The sequence below is a fragment of the Oncorhynchus gorbuscha genome, linkage group LG03 (assembly GCF_021184085.1).
Source record: "Oncorhynchus gorbuscha isolate QuinsamMale2020 ecotype Even-year linkage group LG03, OgorEven_v1.0, whole genome shotgun sequence".
Classification (NCBI taxonomy): Eukaryota; Metazoa; Chordata; class Actinopteri; order Salmoniformes; family Salmonidae; genus Oncorhynchus; species Oncorhynchus gorbuscha.
Window position 1 is genome coordinate 35,079,174 of NC_060175.1, and position 22,859 is coordinate 35,102,032.

At 45.1% G+C, this 22,859-nt stretch overlaps 1 protein-coding gene across 2 annotated transcripts in view; it reads right to left on the minus strand.

Annotated features, from left to right (window-relative positions):
- LOC124031272 (FYVE, RhoGEF and PH domain-containing protein 5-like) overlaps positions 1–22,859 on the minus strand; it is a 64,267-nt gene that overhangs the window by 38,308 nt on the left and 3,100 nt on the right. For both annotated transcript variants that reach the window (XM_046342335.1, XM_046342334.1), the window contains exons 2-6: positions 14,292–17,058; positions 5,202–5,358; positions 4,964–5,022; positions 2,726–2,756; positions 1,487–1,638 (exon numbers count right to left, since the gene is read on the minus strand). In XM_046342335.1, coding sequence (XP_046198291.1) covers positions 1,487–1,638; positions 2,726–2,756; positions 4,964–5,022; positions 5,202–5,358; positions 14,292–17,058 — 3,166 coding nt within the window. The remainder of the gene's footprint in view (positions 1–1,486; positions 1,639–2,725; positions 2,757–4,963; positions 5,023–5,201; positions 5,359–14,291; positions 17,059–22,859) is intronic.

Below are 22,859 nucleotides of genomic sequence, written 5' to 3' on the forward strand. Positions count from 1 at the left end.
TGAAGGAACCTCCGGGAGAGAATCTCATCCTTAACCACTGCGTGGAGTCCCTCCAGAAAACGAGCGAGCAGCGCCGGCTCGTTCCACTCACTAGAGGCAGCAAGAGTGCGAAACTCAATAGAATAATCCGTTATGGACCGTTCACCTTGGCATAAGGAAGCCAGGGCCCTAGAAGCCTCCCTACCAAAAACTGAACGGTCAAAAACCCGAATCATCTCCTCTTTAAAGTTCTGGAACTTGTTAGAGCAATCAGCCCTTGCCTCCCAGATAGCTGTGCCCCATTCTCGAGCCCGGCCAGTAAGGAGTGAAATGACGTAAGCAACCCGAGCTCTCTCTCTAGAGTATGTGTTGGGTTGGAGAGAGAACACAATCTCACACTGCGTGAGAAAGGAGCGGCACTCAGTGGGCTGCCCGGAGTAGCAAGGTGGGTTATTAACCCTAGGTTCTGGAGGCTCGGCAGGCCAGGAAGTAACAGGTGGCACGAGACGTAGACTCTGGAACTGTCCAGAGAGGTCGGAAACCTGAGCGGCCAGGTTCTCCACGGCATGGCGAGCAGCAGACAATTCCTGCTCGTGTCTGCCGAGCATGGCTCCTTGGATCTTGACGGCAGTGTAACGAGCGTCTGAAGTCGCTGGGTCCATTCCTTGGTCGGTTCCTTCTGTCATGCAGGTGAAAGAGGACCCAAAAGCGACTTAACAGAAACAGAGTTTATTCAAGTCCAAACAGAAAACGACAAATCCTGAATCCTTAACAGGAAATGTCCAAACAGGGAATAACAGAAATCCTCTAGTCTGTAGAGGGGAGTAACAGGAGAAGCGGCCACAGACTGCAGGTCGCCGGGTAGGCGCAGGCCGTAGCTGACAGAGACACCTGCTCACACGCAGCATCTGATGAAGGCAAAAACACGACAGGACAGGGCGATACACAATCACAGCACGGTGAAATCTAAACAAGGAACCGACAGGACAGGAACGGAACACAAAGGAAGAAATAGGGACTCTAATCAGGGGAAAGGATCGGGAACAGGTGTGGGAAGACTAAATGATGATTAGGGGAATAGGAACAGCTGGGAGCAGGAACGGAACGATAGAGAGAAGAGAGAGCGAGAGAGTGAGAGAGGGAGGGGGAGAGAGAGGGATAGAAAGAGGGAAAGAACCTAATAAGACCAGCAGAGGGAAACGAATAGAATGGGGAGCACAGGGACAAGACATGATAATAAATGACAAACATGACACATGGTCCATCTGATCTGATGAATGACCTCTGTGCTGCATTAATGTGTGTTCTGTCGGTCATAAGTACTGTGTGTGTCGGCTGTGTGTGTGTGTGTGTGTGTGTGTGTGTGTGTGTGTGTGTGTGTGTGTGTGTGTGTGTGTGTGTGTGTGTGTGTGTGTGTGTGTGTGTGTGTGTGTGTGTGTGTGTGTGTGTGTGTGTGTGTGTGTGTGTGTGTGTGTGTGTGTGTGGTGTAGAGTCTGCAGTGTCTCACCACTGTCGGATGCGGTTTTCTAACTCGGTGAGGATTCTGCGGTGCAGAGTGTAAACATCAGGCAGCTTGTTGAGGATCTCCCTTAGCTTCTCCTCCTCCAGCACAGGATCCCCCTCATCCCCTACTGCAGCCCCCACCGCCTCCCTGAAGTCCTGACACAGAGATGAACATGATTTGATTATATGAGTTATTAACATACTGTATATGACACACACTAATTTTATGAAGTCAATCAGTGCTGCCAGCCCAACGGTTGGAAGAGTCCTCCATTCACACAACAAAAATGTGAATTTCTGAGCATTATGTCGATCTGTCTGGCTGTCGGCCATGATATCTATTTTTGACAGACTGCTAATGACTGCATGAGGCAGCCAGTTAGCTCCTATAATGTACAGAGCCAGAGCACTAAATTCTCTCCATAAGCCATAAGATGTAGGCCAGCTGTGGTACATGTATGTTTACTTGCCTACATATACAGAAGAATAGCACAGTACCCTATCAATGACTGCAATAGGGGCATTGCCACATTTTGATGGAATTTTCATTACATCTTATGATTACGTCTCTGATCACAACAACAGGTTCTCTTCTTTTCACCCAGAAATAATACACACTAAAATTGCTGTGTCAATCCATTAACCATGTTGAGCTGACCCACTTTTTGAAGCGCCATACCAACCCCACCCTGGTTTCTCAGGAGAGGGGTGACAGACATTGTGATGTAATGTAGAGAGAAGTGCACCGAGATGAACTTTGACCCCAGAAGGGTTGCATTCCAAATCGCTTGCCTTCTTCTTGAAATGTGCAATGAACCACTTACCCTCCCCTAAAATAGGATAGTTGCTCTGCTACTAAAAACACGTCCACAGCTAGTGTAGACAGCACTGTTCTCCAGTCTGTAGGTAACCCTCCATTACATCATTCAAAGCCATCCCAATGATTCTATCTTGTCTCTGATTCACACGATTTGACTTTCCACAGACCAAAAAGTACTGTTTGCCATTTGAAATCATGGCTGCTAGTGTTCCGACTACTATACTGTTGTACCAAGTACCAAACATATCCCTGTAGATTACCATCCTAACCCTTACTCCACATCTTCTGTATCTCTCTCCTACCCAGCTCATAGGGGCACTAAAAGACGACAGGTAGCTTTCTTGGAGCAGATTTTGCCCCATGAAAGTAAGGGGAAATCCATCAATAAAGACATGTCAAGTTCAAAGATTTCTTGATACTTACCACCTGGAGAAGCTTGAGGGCTTTCACATGTCTGCAGAGATAGAAATTGAGGCACTGTCAGGTTTCCATGTGCAGACAAATGTAAAAATGCATCAATGTCCAGGTTATTAAGGTGAAAGGGACACAACAATGTTACAGAGTTACAGTGATGGTGATCATTAGTGTTCTATGTCAGTGGTTCCCAAACGTTTTATAGTCCCGTACCCCTTCAAACATTCAACCTCCAGCTGCGTACACCCTCTAGCATCAGAGTCAGCGCACTCTCAAATGTTGTTTATTGCCATCATTGTAAGACTGCCACACACACACACACTATACGATACATTTATTAAACATAAGAATGAGTGTGTGTTTTTGTCACACCCCGGGTCGTGGGAAGTGATAAAGAGATCGTATAGGACCAGGGCACAAATAAAAATATATTAATAACCTTATTTGTTAATCGAAAATTGTGAATAACTCACCACAGGTTAATGAAAGGGTAAACTTGAAAGGATGACCATAACTCTGCAATGTTGGGATGTATTGGAGAGAGTCTCAGTCTTAAATCATTTTCCACACACAGTCTGTGCCTGAATTTAGTTTTCATGCTAGTGAGGGCTGAAAATCCATTCTCACATATGTACATGGTTGCAAAGGGCATCAGTGTCTTAACAGCGTGATTTGCCAAGGCAGGATTCTCTGAGCGCAGCCCTATCCAGAAATCTGCCAATGACTTCAGAATAAATTCAATTTTCACAGAACCGCTTGTTAGAATTTCGATGAGGCTCTCTTGTTCAGATATCGGTAAGTGGACTGGAGGCAGGACATGAAAGGTGTCACGTTCTGTCCATCGTTCGTATGTGTTTTCCTTGTTTTAGTGTTGGTCAGGACGTGAGCTTGGTGGGCATTCTATGTTGTGTGTCTGGTTTTCTATTTCTATGTTTGGCCTGATATGGTTCTCAATCAGAGGCAGGTGTTAGTCATTGTCTCTGATTGGGAACCATATTTAGGTAGCCTGTTTTGTGTTGGGTTTTGTGGGTGATTGTTCCTGTCTCTGTGTTTGCACCAGATAGGACTGTTTAGGTTTTCACTTTTCTTGTTTTGTATAGTCTGTTCATGTATAGTCGTCTTTATTAAAAACATGAATAACCACCACGCTGCATTTTGGTCCGCCTCTCTTTCACCAGAAGAAAACCCTTACAAAAGGGATAACAAATCCAGTTGTTTGTGTCATGCTTTCGGGAAAGTACCTGCGTAATTGCGCACCCAGCTCACTCAGGTGCTTCGATATATCACATTTGACATTGTCCGTAAGCTTGAGTTCATTTGCACACAAAAAAAATCATACAATGATGTAAAGACCTATGTGTTGTCCTTGTTAATGCAGACAGAGAAGAGCTCCAAATTCTTAATCATAGCCTCAATTTTGTCCCGCACGTTGAATATAGTTGCGGAGAGTCCCTGTAATCCTAGATTCAGATCATTCAGGTGAGAAAAAACAGCACCCAGATAGGCCAGTCGTGTGAGAAACTCGTCATCATGCAAGCGGTCAGACATGTGAATAGTGAGACAAGACAACTTTAAGCTTGTCTCTCAATAAAAAAAAAACATGTCAATACTTTGCCAATGATAACCAGCGCACTTTTTTCTGTATGTTGTTAAAGCGTTACATGGTCGCTGCCCATATCATTGCAAAATGCAGAAAATACACAAGAGTTCAGGGGCCTTGCTTTAATAAACGAAGTTAACCATTTTCACTGCAGTGTCCAAAACGTATTTCAAGCTGTCAGGCATTCCTTTGGCAGCAAGAGCCTCTCAGTGGATGCTGCAGTGTACCCAAGTGGCATCGGGAGCAACTGCTTGCACGCGCGTTACCATTCCGCTATGTATCCCTATCATGGCTTTTGCGCCATCAGTACAGATTTCAACATGAGCAGCTACGTTTGGCTACATACGGACCGTTAGTGGAATTCCCGCGAGAGAGTAACGGTTAATGTGATTATTTGACTAGGCTACCTGTATTTGACATTGTGTTGTTATTTCGCTGAACACTAGATGGTTGATTTTTATTCTTGGCAGTGAAACGAGGCTACTCAGGAAAGAAATAAAACTCACCCAAATGTATAGCCCAGTTGGAAAATATAAATGGACTGTTTGAAAATGTGCAGAAAATGAGAATCACATTTTTATTTGGCCTACCCCCTACGGCATTGCGCGTACCCCAGCTTGGGAATACCTGTTCTATGTGATACTCACAATCTCTCAGTGTCCACCAGCTCTTTGGCAATGTAGAAGGCTCTGGATCGACCATCACTCTGTCAAGAACAACATTATCACTAACATTTACATTTACATTTAAGTCATTTAGCAGACGCTCTTATCCAGAGCGACTTACTAACTAACAAATCTCTGTTTAATAGCAAACATAATACAATAGCAATATCTTCACTTATTTTTTAACACTCAAGCCGTTTCAAAGGTTTTGAAGTCTCACCTGTCTGCCATATGTGTTATCTTCTCCTCCCTCCTCCTCCTCCTCAGAGGTGCGTCCTTGGTCCTCCTCCTCAGCTGTCCCTCCCCTCGCCTCACCCGATGACCCACCAGGGGGACCAACAGCTAGGGAGCACACGGTGTAGGCTTCTGTATAGGCACTGAATGGACAGGACCGAATCAGAGTATCAGTATACTGTAGTTCACACTTCACACACACAGTTCAACAAACACACACCGGTCAACAAACACACACAGGTCAAAAAACACACATACACAGACAAACAAACAAACACACACATACGTATCAACATATGAGAGTTTATTTCCAAAACACATTTTTGTTTTTTCGCTAGAAATGATTGATTATGGGTATCATCACGTGTGTAAAATATTACTCTTCTCAGATTTTTATTAATAGATTTTAGATGTTTATTGAAATGTGTTTTATTTGCAAAATGCTATACACTGGGTGTACAAAACATTATGAACACCTAATCTTTCAATGACATAGACTGACCAGGTGAATCCATGTGAAAGCTATGATCCCTTATTGATGTCACTTGTTAAATCCACTTCAATCGGTGTAGCTGAAGGGGAGGAGACAGGTTAAAGAAGAGAAGGATTTTTAAGTCTTGAGACAATTGAGACATGGATTGTGTATGTGTGCCATTCAGAGGGTCAATGGCAAGACAAAACATGGGTGATGGGTTCAAAGTGACTTTGAACAGGTTATGGTAGTAGGTGCCAGGTGCACCGGTTTCTGTGTTTCAAGAACTGCAACACTGCTGGGTTTTTTCATGCTCAACAGTTTCCAATGTGGGGCCTCCAGAGTGGTGCAGTGGTCTAAAGGCACTGCATCACTACAGATCCAGGTTCGATCCCGGGCTGTGAACAGCTGGCCATGTACGGGAGACCCATAAGGTGGCGCAGGGTAGGGTTTGGCCGGCTGGGATTCCCTAATCCCATCGCACTCCAGCGACTCCTGTGACTGGCCGGGCGCCTGCACACTGATTTTGGTCGCCAGTTGTACAGTGTTTCCTCTGACACATTGGTGCAGCTGGCTTCCTGGTTAAGCGTGCAGTGTGTCAGGAAGCAGTGCGGCTTGACAGGGTCGTGTTTCGGAGGACCTTCGCCTCTCCTGAGTCCGTATGGGAGTTGCAGCGATGGGAGAAGACTGTAAGCACCAATTGGATATAATGAAATTGGGGAGAAAAAGGGGTACACGTTTTTTTTAAATGTCAAAGAATGGTCCACTACCCAAAGGACATCCAGCCAACTTGAAATAACTGTGGGAAGCATTGGAGTCAACATAGACCAGCATCTCTGTGGAACGCTTTGGACACCTTGTAGAGTCCATGCCCCGAGGAGTTGAGGGTAAAAGGGGAGGGGGGGTGCAACTCAATATTAGAAAGGTGTTCTTAATATTTTATACACTCCGTGTATATCCATTGTTTTGCTGGAATGGAATGCTTGTATCCTGTATATTTGACTGTGATATGTCCCATCCAGCCATCTTAAGATGAATGCACTAAGTCGCTCTGGATAAGAGTCAATGTTTATATAAAGATGTCATATTACTGTATTGATTAATAATAATACAAATAATACTAATATTGATGTGACAAATGTATAATTTCTATAGTTCTCTCACACACACACAGTGCAATACCATAACTTTTTTGTTGGTAAACTGAAATCTGACAGATGAGGAGGGAGAGAGACCGAGAGTGTGTGAGAGAGAGAGAGAGAGAGAGAGAGAGAGAGAGAGAGAGAGAGAGAGAGAGAGAGAGAGAGAGAGAGAGAGAGAGAGAGAGAGAGAGAGAGAGAGAGAGAGAGAGAGAGGCAGTAGTGAACTCATCAAAGATATTGCTAAACCAAAGGACATTTACAGGGAGGCATTATGAAACTGGAATTCATCGGATGGACAGTGGATCAAATCCATAAAAGACAAAACTCTAATTGTTAGACAGATAAAATATTATAAAACATAATAAAACAAACATTCTTCAGATGAATATGAAGTCCGGAGACAGAGTGAGACACAGCTTGTCTTCAGCTGGTGTCCATTTCCAAACCAACACAGAGAGATCTGGTAACGCGTCTTCATAGGAAATGAAGAGGAACATGTCAGATCAATGGAAAGGAGGATTAATCAACCCCAGAGTGATCTCTCATAGGCCACGGTGTCGCCAGTTGATGAATGGCTCATAATAACTCAAAGGCTCTTAGAGAAACCAATTAAAAACCATTTGTTCAGGAAGTGAACAATGACGGTGTTAGAGTAATGTTTCAAGATTCTATCTGCCCACTCCAACGCACTGTATGTATGTATGACGTTTCAATCATTAATGTCTTTATCTACAGACCACGACATGAACTCTTATCTTCATGCAGCTTTTTCATTGATATAAAGTCTATAAAGTTGTTTCAATACACTGAGTGCACAAAACATTAGGAACACCTGCTCTTTCCATGACATAGACTGACCAGGTGAATCCAGGTGAAAGCTATGATCCCTTATTGATGTCACCTGTTAAATCCACTTTAAAGAAGGATATTTCAACATTAGACAAATGAGACGTGGATAGTGCATGTGTGCCATTGCAAGGGTGAATAAGCAAGACAAAAGATTTAAGTGCCTTGGAACGGGTTATGGGAGTAGGTGCCAGGGCACCGGTTTTAGTGTGTCAAGAACTGCAACACTGCTGAGTTTTTCACACAACAGTTTCCTGTGTGCATCAAGAATGGTCCACTACCCAGAGGACATCCAGCCAACTTGACACAACTGTGGGAAGCATTGGAGTCAACATGGGCCAGCATCCCTGTGGAACTCCCTGTGCCCCTACGAATTGAGGCTGTTCTGAGGGCAAAAGGGGGTGCAACTCAATATTAGGAGTGTGTTCCTACTGTTTTGTACACAGTGTATTTCAGTTTCCTCCACATAATTTGTCTCTTAGTCAGAGGAGTCCTACTCTCCTCTCTCCATAAAGCTTTATCTGTGAGATACAGTATATGACGCAAATGAATTGCACTCAACCGTCTGAGTTGACTTTATATGCCTCCATGTTAAAATACTGCTGTAATAATAGCAAACCTACAGTATGTGGAGGACCATCAGAAGTATGGATAGCATGATTGTGAAATTATGACAATAGATAGACAATAGATTCAGCGTGTGGAGAGACCAATAAACCTTCTATAGTGCCTCCAGCGACACAGCCATACCCAGGCCATGGGATAGGATGGTACATGCTGACAGATGCACTTCTGCTGGGAGCCTGGGTGGATAAGGTAATGACTGAGACTCAGTGGGGAGAGTGCGCTAATGCTCTAATGACAACACATCCGTGAGTTAGCAGCGTGGCAGACCCCGGTGCTTCTTATTGCTGTGACAGTGTGAATGCTGTGCTTCACTGCATGCTCCAAGGGGTTTAACACCACTGAAATGTACATTAGACAATTCTCCAAAAAATTGAACAACATGGGGTTCCATTCTTTGCTTCTCACAGATAGGAAGTTACTACACTGAACAAAAATATAAACGAAACATGTAAAGTTTTAGTCCCATGTTTCATGAGCTGAAATAAAAGAACCCAGAAATGTTCCATACACACAGAAAGCTTATTTCTCTCAAATGTTGTGCACAAATGTGTTTACATCCCTGTTAGTGAGCATATCTCCATCCACCATAATCCATCCACCTGACAAGTGTGGCGAATCCAGAAGCTGATTAAACAGAATGATCATTACACAAGTTGCACATTGTGCTGGGGACGATACAAGGCAACATAAAATGTGCAGTTTTGTCACACAACCCAATGCCACAGATGTCTCAAGTTTTGAGGGAGCGTGCAATTGGCATGCTGACTGCAGGAATGTCCACCATGACTGTTGCCAGATCATTTCATGTTCTTTTCTCTACCATAAGCCGCCTCCAATGTCATTTTAGAGAATTTGGCAGTACGTCCAACTGTCCTCACAACTGAAAACCACGTAATTGGCATTGTGTGAGCGAGTGGTTTGCTGATGTCAACGTTGTGAACAGTGTGCCCCATAGTGGCGTTGGGGTTAAGGTTATGGGCAGGCATAAGCTATGGACAATGAACACAATTGTATTTTATCAATGGCTATTTTAATGCACAGAAATTCCGTGACGAGATCCTGAGGCCCATTGTGAAGCCCATTTTTTCAAGGTATCTGTGACCAACAGATGCCTAATTAATTTATTTCAATTGACTGATTTCCCCATGTGAACTGTAACTCAGTAAAATCTTCGAAATTGTTGCATGTTACGTTTATATTTTTGTTCAGTGGACAATAACTGCTGATTAAATTATGTGTTGTTCCACTATAACAATAAGAATATATTAATATACAGTACCAGTCAAAAGTTTGGACACAACTACACATTCAATGGTTTTTCTTTATTTTTACTATTTTCTAAATTGTATAATAATAGTGAAGACATCAAATCTATGAAATAACACATATGGAATCATGTAGTAAGCAAAAAAGTGTTAAACAAATCTAAATATATTTTATACTTTAGATTCTTCAAAGTAGCCACCCTTTGCCTTGATGACAGCTTTGCACACTCTTAGCATTCTCTCAACCAGCTTCATGAGGTGGTCACCTGGAATACTTTTCAATCAATCGGTGTGCCTTGTTAAAAGTTCATTTGTGGAGTTTCTTTCCTCTTTAATCAGTTTGAGCCAATTAGTTGTGTTGTGACAAGGTATGGATGGTATACAGAAGATATCCCTATTTGGTAAAAGACCAAGTCCATATTATGGCAAGAATAGCTCAAATAAGAAAGAGAAACAACAGTCCATCATTACTTTAAGACATGAAGGTCAGTCAATACGGAACATTTCAAGAACTTTGATGAAACGGGCTCTCATGAGGACCGCCACAGGAAAAGAAGACCCAGAGTTACCTCTGCTGCAGAGGATAAGTTCATTAGAGTTACCAGCCTCAGAAATTGCAGCCCAAATAAATGCTTCACAGAGTTAAATTAACAGCCACATCTCAATATCAACTGTTCAGAGGAGACTGTGTGAATCAGGCCTTCGTGGTCAAAGTTCTGCAAAGAAACCACTAATAAAGGACACCAAGAAGAAGAAGAGACCTGCTTGGCACAAGAAACATGAGTAATGGACATTAGACCGGTGGAAATCTGTCCTTTGGTCTGAGTCCAAATTTGAGATTTTTGGTTCCAACCGCTGTGTCTTTGTAAGACAATGATCGCTGTATGTGTAGTTCCCATGGTGAAGCATGGAGGAGGAGGTGTGGTGGTGCTTTGCTGGTGACACTGTCAGTGATTTATTTAGAATTCAAGGCACACTTAACCAGCATGGCTACCACAGCATTCTGCAGCGATACGCCATCCCATCTGGTTTGAGCTTAGTGGGACTATCATTTGTTTTTCAACAGGACAATGACCCAACACACCTCCAGATTGTGTAAGGGCTATTTGACCAAGAAGAAGAGTGATGAAGTGCTGTATCAGATGATCTGGCCTCCACAATCACCCGACCTCAACTCAGTTGAGATAGTTTGGGATGAGTTGGACTGCAGAGTGAAGAAAAAGCAGCCAACAAGTGCTCAGCATATGTGGGAACTCATTCAAGACTGTTGGAAAAACATTCCAGGTGAAGCTGGTTAAGAGAATTCCAAGAGTGTGCAAAGCTGTCATCAAGGCAAAGGGTGGCTACTTTGAAGAATCTCAAATATAAAATATATTTAGATTTGTTCAACTTTTTTGGGGTTACTTAATTCCATATGTTTTATTTCACAGTGTGATGTCTTAACTATTATTTATAGGTAGAACATGTATTTATTTATATATATTTGAATTATTTGTAGAAAATAGTAAAAATAAAGAAAAACTCTTGAATGAGTAGGTGTATCCAAACTTTTGACTGGTACTGTATATAGCAGATTAATACCTTCCCAGTTAATGTTAGTGCTGTGGACCAAATCGGACCATTAAGTCAGTTCTCAGTTTTCAAACTCAAAAAAAAGCAATAGCATCCCAGTCTCTGCAGAATATGTGCTATGCTGTTTTAGGACAGCCGAAGGCTAAATCTACAGTGGCAAATTACAAAAGGAGTTAAACAATTATTCTTACCCGCTTCCCCAGGCTCTTTGTGAGCCTATTTGTTCCTTCTTCTGATAGTGGGAGGGTAAGTGGACACCGCTCAATGACCTTAAATGTGCTGAAGGATTTGGTTTATTGGATAGTAAGTATTCTACAGTGGCTAAAATAGTGAAAATACATGTATAGAAGACTGGGGTACAAATCATGTTCAGTGCTGTGCTGTTAATGCTATCACAAGAGGTGTAACACGGTGCTGGACTGTTTCTGCATTAAACACCACAAACAACTCAAGACAACCACATATTGGCTTAAGCAGACTGGCACCAAGGCTACTGGAGGTGTTAGGTCACCCTACTGTTACATCTCAACTTGGTGCACGCCAGTTGAGGTACAGTACTGTATGTACTGTAAGCCCTGTAAAGTTCTCCACCCCCTCTCTTGTCCGGCATTTTGCACAAATAGGGAAGTGGGAGGCTCAAAGGCAGTACGATTCCTCCCACAGATGACCTGACAATGACCTCACAGGTTCCACACCCAGGCCTTCCTCCAGCCAACACCTAGCCTACAAACAGAACCCCTGAGCACTGCTGACCAACCTCCACCCAACACCTAGAGACAGAGCCCCGGACCACTGCTGACCAACCTCTACCCAACACCTACAGACAGAGCCCCGGACCACTGCTGACCAACCTCCACCCAACACTTACAGACAGAGCCCCGGACCACTGCTGACCAACCTCCACCCAACACTTACAGACAGAGCCCCGGACCACTGCTGACCAACCTCCACCCAACACCTACAGACAGAGCCCCGGACCACTGCTGACCAACCTCCACCCAACACCTACAGACAGAGGCTGCCCTTACAGACAGAGGACCACTGCTGACCAACCTCCACCCAACATTTACAGACAGAGCCCCGGACCACTGCTGACCAACCTCCACCCAACACCTACAGACAAAGAGCCCCAGACAGAGCACTGCTGACCAACCTCCACCCAACACCTACAGACAGAGCCCCGGACCACTGCTGACCAACCTCCACCCAACACCTACAGACAGAGCCCCGGACCACTGCTGACCAACCTCCACCCACCACCTACAGACAGAGCCCCGGACCACTGCTGACCAACCTCCACCCACCACCTACAGACAGAGCCCGGGATCACTGCTGACCAACCTCCACCCACCACCTACAGACAGAGCCCCGGACCACTGCTGACCAACCTCCACCCAACACCTACAGACAGAGCCCCGGACCACTGCTGACCAACCTCTACCCACCACCTACAGACAGAGCCCCGGACCACTGCTGACCAACCTCTACCCAACACCTACAGACAGAGTCCCGGACCACTGTTGACCAACCTCCTGCAGAAACTACAGTCTGATCCTTCTGACCATTACAAACTGATCAACAGCCAAATAGCCTGCAATGCACAATAAAGACAGTCAACATGTGCAGTCTAAACCCATATCAGTTCAAATGTTAGAGTAAAATACAGTAAGACGTGTGGTTGGTACAGGCAGTGGATCTCTGACCCTTTATTTGCAAACAATTTCATTTCAAATGTCTTAGTGCCAATGTATAATTTTAATGTGAACTGAACATCATTTGGATGCTGATGATGCAACAACATGCAACAGCATCACCAATTCAGAGGATTCCCAGAGTCCTGTGTATCAACACACCCTTATGATTACCTCCCATGCACCTCCAGAATAATAAACGTGGCTACTATGCTGAGGGCAACACATCATAGAGCACACAGAATACTGAGATTGCATCTCCCAATCCTGTTTCTGATTGGCTGGAGGGAAGAGGGATGACTCCAAAATGCTCTGACAATTAATCATCTGGGGTGGTCTGTATAATAAGGGTGCAGTACTCTGGGGTGCAGGGGGGGGGTAATCTCAGCCCAGCACTGGAGCACTGTAAATTAAGCCGCCTACAGAAATATTACCACTACCTTTTTAAACCATGTCCATCTTGATTTCCCAAATACAATTCAACACAATCACAATCGCTTTTTTGTCTTATAATCATTTTAAGCATCTTTTAACACAGGCTTAACATCTAAGAAATACTTTGTACTTTTTTCAAACACTTTTAACATGGGCCAGGCTCTATTGTTACCTCATATCCCAGCGATAAAGCCTTGCATATTACGCCTGCGAAGAAAACACTTCAATTTTCTCAACTTGCTATTGGCTCAACCATTGGCTCAACTTACCTCAAGGCAAAGAATGTTTACCATATTAGCCCATGCTAAGTTTAGGACCTCATATTGAAGCTTAAAGAGTGATGTATAGAACAATATTAAAATGATCAAATCAAATGTTTTTGGTCACATACACATATTTAGCAGATGTTATTGCGGGTGTAGCAAAATGCTTTTGTTCCTACAGTAGCTCCAACAGCGCAGTTGGAGCTAGGTTTAGACACAAGCATCGTGGAACCTCAACACAATAAATTCATTTGACTTGGTGAAAATCTTCTTTTTTTTAACCAAACTTGCTTACCACTTTTTCCATGTGGTTTCCTCCTTCACAGACTACATGAAATGATGACCTCTTCCAAAATATTTGGTAAAATGATACATAGTGTGTAGGGTTTCCAACAAACAAGGGTGGCCCAAACTACCCATTTGGCTCAATTTACCCCACTCTCCCATACCGTATCCCTTAGGTAGCCATCCAAGGCAGAAAAACTATGAACTGCCCAAATTAATTGTTATGTCCGTTGTTATTCACTCCTACAGATGTAGAATCTTAATTTGAGCCAGTTGACTAAAGCAATAAATGTGAATTATTATGTGGATTATAATTCATGGACATTTTTGCAGAGGTTGATACATGTTTCCTAAGGGAAAAGCAAGTCAGAACTACAAGTTTAAAATTTTGCACACACACATGCATACACACACCAATAACACACAAGGCCAAACTATACAACTTAAAATCCAAGTCAGTAGTGAAGCTTTTTTTTACCTTTCAGGCTCCTGCTCAGACGATTGAGCATTTCTCTCATACCCAGGGAAGCTACTCATATCCACATAACCATCGGTGTCATTGGCAGAAGACAGCGCCCGACTCGGATGATCAAAAAACTCTGCAAAGGTTCCCGGTCGTACAGGCCTCCGAGAGGGGATCTGGATGTTCTCATAGTCGGAGTTGAGAGTCTGGGCGGGGATATTCTCGTAGTCTGATGTGTCAGCGTTGGGGAAGGAGATGGAGCGGGGTTTAGTAAGGGGGAGGGGGGTGAAGGGGGCGAGAGTGCGATCCTCGAAGGACTCTACCCGGGCCACGCTGCGGTTGAGGAAAGCCACAGAACCCCTTTTTCTTTTCCCGTCCTTATAGAACAGAAAGGTGGATGGGGACTCTGGAGAGCGCTGGGGCTTACTGACTGTCCAGGACTTGAGCTGCGGGGAGCTGCCTGTGCTGCGCCTGTCTGAATCAAGGACCCTGGCAGGGCCGTGGTGGCTGGACTCAGAGGAGGACCTGGAGGAGGACACGTTGACATCCACCAGCAGCTTGCTCTCCGTCTTTCTCCTGAATTTCAACATCAGGAAGCGCTTGAAGGAGGACTTCTTCTTCTTCTGCCTGTCTGGGGAGTCTCCCTCGATGAACAGGGATGGAGAACTTTTGGTGATGGGCTTCTTGGTGATGTAGGCCAGCTCGAAGGGAGGAGGGATGTCCACCATTGATGTAGGGGTGGACAGGCCGCTGGAGGGCAGGGGGCTTCGCTGGGAGAAGCTTCCAGAAGAGCCCGTGACACACGGCAGAGAGAGGCTGTCCTCCCTCCTCTCCCCCGGGGAACCCTGGCCCTCCCTGTACACACTTAGGGGCAGGTCACGTCCCTTCATGGAGAAGGAGCGGGGGTACAGGAGAAAGCGATGTGGTTTGGATGAGCTATTGGCCCGGGTTGAGTTTAACATGGGGCTGCTGCTCAATGCGGGTCCCCTCCGGTTCAATCCCACCTCGCAGTAGTTCTGAACATGGAACTCTGCGCCCGCCTCCTCAGGGACCGTCTCAGGTACATAACCAGACACTTTCCCCGACAGTGACCGGGACCTGGTGACAATGGACTTCCTGTCAAAAGGCAGGAAATTCTCCCCCTCAGAGTCCAGGCCGGCCTCTTCGTAGACATGCTCATCACTGAGGTTCTCTTCTGTGTCTGTTGTCTTATCCAGGTAGGGAATGATGTGGCCCTCTAGGTCCTCCTCATCCCTGAACTCATCAGAGTCATCTGTGGAGCGCAGCTGGCTGTCAGAGAACAACAAGACCTGGGAGGTCTCTGTGTCCGCTGGCACAGAGATGGACAGCAGCCTGAAACGGGGCTGGTTGTTATTCTGGTTAAAGAAAGCCTCCACCGTCTGGAATTCAGGCATCCTTCTCTGACATGAACCTGTCATGTTCTCCCTGTCATCATTATCATTGTCATCTATCTCAACGTAGTCCTCAGAGGAAACACACTCAATCTTCCCCATGTCGTCAGAGTCATCACACAGCGAGTCATTGTCACCTATAACTGAATACTCACTGGGTTCCATGGTCTCTGTGGTGGCCAGTGAAGATTCCTCCGGAGTGCTCTCACTCTCTGCCAATCCGTGAACTTTGCCCTCTGTGGGGCTCTGCTCTGGGTTCACAATGTCCTCAGTTGAGATGTAATAAGGCTCCAGGCTGGGGTCAGCTGCTTCTTCCTCTGTCTCAAAGAGTTGATTTGCTTTATGGTGGCTTACTTGGCACTCACCTCCTTCCATTTTGTACTGAATAGTCATGGGATCTTTGTCAATGATGGAAAATGGTTGGTACCTTTCTACTCTCTCATTTGAGGGACCAATTACATTATTTCCATCGTCCTCCTGTAGGACATTGTGAGGACTACCAGGGTTAGGTAAGGATTCCTCTGCTTCCTCCTCATCCTCCTTGAAGGATGAAGGCTCTTGGGTATCTTTGTTGTCTTTTATGAGAGCTATGGGTTCCTCAGAAAGAGATTCTGTTACTTCGTCTGCTGTGCTATCAGCTGCTTCTTTTTCTTCCTCTCTTCGGGACTCCACCTCCTGCTCCCTCTCCTCCTCTACATCCCTCTCCTCTTTCCCAGGCCCAGTTTCACAGGGGTAGCATGCTGACTCCTCCTCCTCAATGCTGGTCATGGAGAGGTCGCACACTGAGAGGCCATCTTTGTCGGCCAGTGCCTCGCCTGCATAGCTGCCCTCAGCGTCGATGTCATCATTGATGTACGAATCGATCATCTCCACTGTGTCCTCTGAGTCAATTGTGAATCCAGCATTACTGACCGTCAGCATTTCCAAAGAATCCACCTCCTCTGTTTGAACCCTGTCAGTTAACCTCCAGTCCTCCTCTTCCTCTTGCATCATCTTTTCCTCCTGTTCCCTCTGCTCTTCATACCCATTCTCGTTGACCCCTGAACTGAGAGTGTCTGAAGAATACTGAGGTTCCACTGGCTCCTCCTCTAGCCCCTCCCCTCCACTTACAGAGTCCTCTGGCTCGTTCTCCTGGTCCAGCTCCTCGTCTGAGGGCAGCAGGTCCCTGTTGGCGCACCCCTCCTGGCTGTTGTTGGAGAACAGGGAAGAGTCACGCCCCTCAAGGTCATGTGGTACTTTGGGTTTGGGGGCAATGGGAGGTTTGGGGCCCCTGGCTGAAGAGCAGGGCCGGGACATGAGTGGGGATGGCAGCTTGAAGGAGAGGTGACTCACAAGCTTTGGTTTAGGAGCAAGAGGAGGCTTCTTAAAATCTGAAAACAAAACAAAAGAGATCATCATTAGTGACTTTAATCAGAAATGTAATATTCAAAACATACAGGGGAGGAATCGTGAGGTTAGCGATCTGCACAAAAAAAACAATTAACTAGGAGTTCAAGGAACAATGGATATAGCGTCAGAAGATATTTTAATACTGTAGGCTATCTTTAAAACAACTTTCATTATACTAGCTCATATCATTATGAAAAGCATTGCCTAAGTTATTTCTAACTATCTTTGTGCCATGATAGCCTTCAAACAGATAGGGAACCTGGGAAGGGTATTGCAAGTGGACACTTTTCTTAGAGGGACAAAAGTTACAACACGAAAGGATTTATTAAAGGATTTCCCCCAAGTCACTTCCTGCGATTCACTGGAGAGAAGCCCCTCTCAGACTGTTTCTGCTCTTTTGAAGGTGTGATCAAAGGACAAAACAACAAAAGATAACACATGACAGCACAACTGGTCAAACATGACCTCGACAGATCAATCAACTACATGATCTCCATCCCTTGAGGAAAACAGCACCCCTAGCTGGACCATGAAGAACCAATCAGATTCTACATAAAGTTGCAATGTGACATGCATCATAGGCTGTGCATCATAGCCCAATTCTGATATTCTTTTCAATAATTGGTCTAATATCATTGACAACCTTGTCATAAATCCATAATGGCATTATCAAAAGAATATCTGGTGTCAATAAAATCCTCATCACTCATGTGTTTAGAAATGCATATTATACTAGATCCAGTGCCTTGCGAAAGTATTCGGCTCCCTTGAACTTTGCGACCTTTTGCCACATTTCAGGCTTCAAACATAAAGATATAAAACTGTATTTTTTTGTGAAGAATCAACAACAAGTGGGACACAATCATGAAGTGGAACGACATTTATTGGATATTTCAAACTTTTTTAACAAATCAAAAACTGAAAAATTGGGCGTGCAAAATGATTCAGCCCCCTTAAGTTAATACTTTGTAGCGCCACCTTTTGCTGCGATTACAGCTGTAAGTCGCTTGGGGTATGTCTCTGTCAGTTTTGCACATCGAGAGACTGAAATCTTTTCCCATTCCTCCTTGCAAAACAGCTCGAGCTCAGTGAGGTTGGATGGAGAGCATTTGTGAACAGCAGTTTTCAGTTCTTTCCACAGATTCTCGATTGGATTCAGGTCTGGACTTTGACTTGGCCATTCTAACACCTGGATATGTTTATTTTTGAACCATTCCATTGTAGATTTTGCTTTATGTTTTGGATCATTGTCTTGTTGGAAGACAAATCTCCGTCCCAGTCTCAGGTCTTTTGCAGACTCCATCTGTCATGTTTTGTCATATATTGTCTTGTCATTATGCTTTCCCTTCTGTTCGTTTCCCCCTGCTGGTCTTTTTAGGTTCGTTCCCCTTTTTCTCTCTCTCTTCCTCTCTCTCTTCTCTCTATCGTTCCGTTCCTGCTCCCAGCTGTTCCTATTCCCCTAATCAATCATTTAGTCTTCCCACACCTGTTCCTTATCTTTTCCCCTGATTAGAGTCCCTATTTCTTCCCTTGTTTTCCGTTCCTGTCCTGTCGGATCCTTGTCTATTGTTCACCGTGCTGTGTTTGTGTATCGCCCTGTCGTGTCGTGTTTCCCTCAGATGCTGCGCTGTGAGCAGGTGTCTGAGTCTGCTGAGTTCAAGTGCCTTCCCGAGGCAACCTGCAGTTCAAGATCGAGTCTCCAGTCGGTTCTCGTCTTTACGAGTGGAAATTGTGTTTTTTGATTGTATTTTTACTTTACTGGATTAAAGACTCTGTTTTCGCCAAGTCGCTTTTGGGTCCTCATTCACCTGCATAACAGAAGGATCCGACCAAGAATGGACCCAGCGACTATGGATTCTCTCTACTCTACTCTCGAGTTCCAGGGAGCGATGCTCGGCAGACACGAGCAGGAATTGTCTGCTGCTCGACATGCCGTTGAGACCCTGGCCGCTCAGGTCTCCGACCTCTCAAGACAGTATCAGAGTCTTCGTCTCGTGTCACCAGCTACTTCCGGTTCTTCCGAGCCTCCGGAACCTAGGGTTAATAACCCACCTTGTTATTCTGGGCAGCCCACTGAGTGCCGCTCCTTTCTCACCCAGTGTGATATCGTGTTCTCTCTCCAACCCAACACATACTCAAGAGAGAGAGCTCGGATTGCCTACGTCATATCACTCCTTACTGGTCGGGCTCGGCAGTGGGGCACAGCTATCTGGGAGGCAAGCGCTGAGTGTACTAACAATTATCTGAACTTTAAAGAGGAGATGATAAGGGTTTTTGATCGCTCAGTTTTTGGGAAAGAAGCTTCCTGGTCCCTGTCTTCCCTATGTCAAGGTAATCGATCCATAACGGATTACTCTATAGAGTTTCGCACTCTTGCTGCCTCCAGTAACTGGAACGAGCAGGCGTTGCTCGCTCGTTTTCTGGAGGGACTCCACGCTAAGGTTAAGGATGAGATTCTCTCTCGGGAGGTTCCATCCAGCGTGGATTCTTTGATTGAACTCGCTATTCGCATTGAACGACGGGTAGATCTTCGTCACCGAGCTCATAGAAGAGAGCTCGCGTTAACTGTGTCTCCCTCTCTCCGACACTACCGTCTTTCCCCACTGACTCAGGTGTTGAGCCCATGCAGCTGGGGGTATTCGCATCTCGACTAAGGAGAGGGAACGGAGAATCACCAACCGCCTCTGTCTCTATTGCGGTTCCGCTGGTCATTTTGTCATTTCATGTCCAGTTAAAGGCCAGAGCTCATCAGTAAGCGGAGGGCGACTGATAAGCGCTACTAGACGGTCCTCTCCGTCAAGTACATGTACTACTTTACCGGTCCATCTACGCTGGACCGGATCGGCAGCTTCCTGCAGTGCATTAATAGACTCTGGGGCAGAGGGCTGTTTTATGGACGAAGCCTGGGCGCGGGAACATGACATTCCTCTCAGACAGTTAGGGAGCCCACGGTCATGTTTGCCTTGGATGGTAGTCCTCTCCCCAGTATATTATGTGAAACACTACCTTTAACCCTCACTGTATCTGGTAACCATAGTGAGACCATTTCTTTTTTGATTTTTTGTTCACCTTTTACACCTGTTGTTTTGGGTCATCCCTGGCTAGTGTGTCATAATCCTTCTTTTGATTGGTCTAGTAATTCTATCCTTTCCTGGAACGTTTCTTGTCATGTGAAGTGTTTAATGTCTGCTATTTCTCCTGTTTGTTCTGTCCCCTCTTCTCAGGAGGAACCTGGTGATTTGACAGGAGTGCCGGAGGAATATCATGGTCTGCGCACGGTCTTCAGTCGGTCCAGAACCAACTCCCTTCCTCCTCACCGGTCGTATGATTGTTGTTCTGATCTCTTTAAGAAGCGTTTTGCATCCGCTCCTATCCTTGTTGCACCTGACGTCACTAAACAGTTTATTGTTGAGGTTGACGCGTCGGGGGTGGGCGTGGGAGCCATTCTGTCCCAGCGCTCCGATACTGACGATGGGGTCCACCCTTGTGCGTATTTTTCTGCTTCTGCTCCTGGTCTTGCTGGGTCTCAGTCTGTTCCCTGCCATCGCATCTCTCCTGTTCTTGTTCCTGCCCTTGCTGTGTCTCAGTCTGTCCCTAGTTGTTACTCTCCTGGCCTGTTTGGTCCTGTTTGCTCTAAAGTTTTCAGTTCTCTTCCCGTGTCTCATTTTTTTTTTAGAGTAGTACCCTAGTTTCCCTTTTTATCGTTTTTTCGATACGGTCCTGAGGAGAGGAGTTGGGTTCTTTCTCGGGACGTGCTGGACCGTTTGATCTATGATTTCCTCCGTTGCCGCCAGTGTTCCTCCTCGAGAGCGCCAGGAGGCGCTTGGTGAGTGGGGGGGTACTGTCATGTTTTGTCATATATTGTCTTGTCATTATGCTTTCCCTTCTGTTCGTTTCCCCCTGCTGGTCTTTTTAGGTTCGTTCCCCTTTTTCTCTCTCTCTTCCTCTCTCTCTTCTCTCTCTCTTCTCTCTCTTTAGTCTTCCCACACCTGTTCCTTATCTTTTCCCCTGATTAGAGTCCCTATTTCTTCCCTTGTTTTCCGTTCCTGTCCTGTCGGATCCTTGTCTATTGTTCACCGTGCTGTGTTTGTGTATCGCCCTGTCGTGTCGTGTTTCCCTCAGATGCTGCGCTGTGAGCAGGTGTCTGAGTCTGCTGAGTTCAAGTGCCTTCCCGAGGCAACCTGCAGTTCAAGATCGAGTCTCCAGTTGGTTCTCGTCTTTACGAGTGGAAATTGTGTTTTTTTGATTGTATTTTTACTTTACTGGATTAAAGACTCTGTTTTCGCCAAGTCGCTTTTGGGTCCTCATTCACCTGCATAACACCATCAGGTTTTCTTCCAGAATGGTCCTGTATTTGGCTCCATCCATCATCCCATCAATTTGAACCATCTTCCCTGTCCCTGCTGAAGAAAAGCAGGCCCAAACCATGATGCTGCCACCACCATGTTTGACAGTGGGGATGGTGTGTTCAGGGTGATGAGCTGTGTTGCTTTTACGCCAAACATAACGTTTTGCAATGTTGCCAAAAAGTTCAATTTTGGTTTCATCTGACCAGAGCACCTTCTTCCACATGTTTGGTGTGTCTCCCAGGTGGCTTGCGGCAAACTTTAAACGACACTTTTTATGGATATCTTTAAGAAATGGCTTTCTTCTTGCCACTCTTCCATAAAGGCCAGATTTGTGCAATATACGACTGATTGTTGTCCTATGGACAGTCTCCCACCTCAGCTGTAGATCTCTGCAGTTCATCCAGAGTGATCATGGGCCTCTTGGCTGCATCTCTGATCAGTCTTCTCCTTGTATAAGCTGAAAAGTTTAGAGGGACGGCCAGGTCTTGGTAGATTTGCAGTGGTCTGATACTCCTTCCATTTCAATATTATCGCTTGCACAGTGCTCCTTGGGATGTTTAAAGCTTGGGAAATCTTTTTGTATCCAAATCCGGCTTTAAACTTCTTCACAACAGTATCTCGGACCTGCCTGGTGTGTTCCTTGTTCTTCATGATGCTCTCTGCACTTTTAACGGACCTCTGAGACTATCACAGTGCAGGTGCATTTATACGGAGACTTGACTACACACGGGTGGATTGTATTTATCATCATTAGTCATTTAGGTCAACATTGGATCATTCAGAGATCCTCACTGAACTTCTGGAGAGAGTTTGCTGCACTGAAAGGGGCTGAATAATTTTGCACGACCAATTTTTCAGTTTTTGATTTGTTAAAAAAGTTTGAAATATCCAATAAATGTCGTTCCACTTCATGATTGTGTCCCACTTGTTGTTGATTATTCACAAAAAATACAGTTTTATATCTTTATGTTTGAAGCCTGAAATGTGGCAAAAGTTCGCAAAGTTCAAGGGGGCCGAATACTTTCGCAAGGCACTGGATATTAGATATACACTATATATACAAAAGTATGTTGACACCCCTTCAAATTATGGGATTTGGCTATTTGAGCCACAATGTTGCCGACAGGTGTATAAAATTGTGCACACAGCCATGCAAACTCCATAGACAAACATTGACAGTAGGAATGGCCCGTACTGAAGAGCTCAGTGACTTTCAACGTGGCACAGTCATAGTATTCCACCTTTCCAACAACTCAGTTTGTAACATTTCTGCCCTACTAGAGCGGCCCGGTCAACTGTAAGTGCTTTTATTGTGAAGTGGAAACATCTATGAGCAACAACGGCTCAGCCGCAAGGTGGTAGGCCACAGAAGCTCACAGAATGTGGCCGTTGAGCACTGAAGCACATAGCGCATAAAAATGATCTGTCCTCGG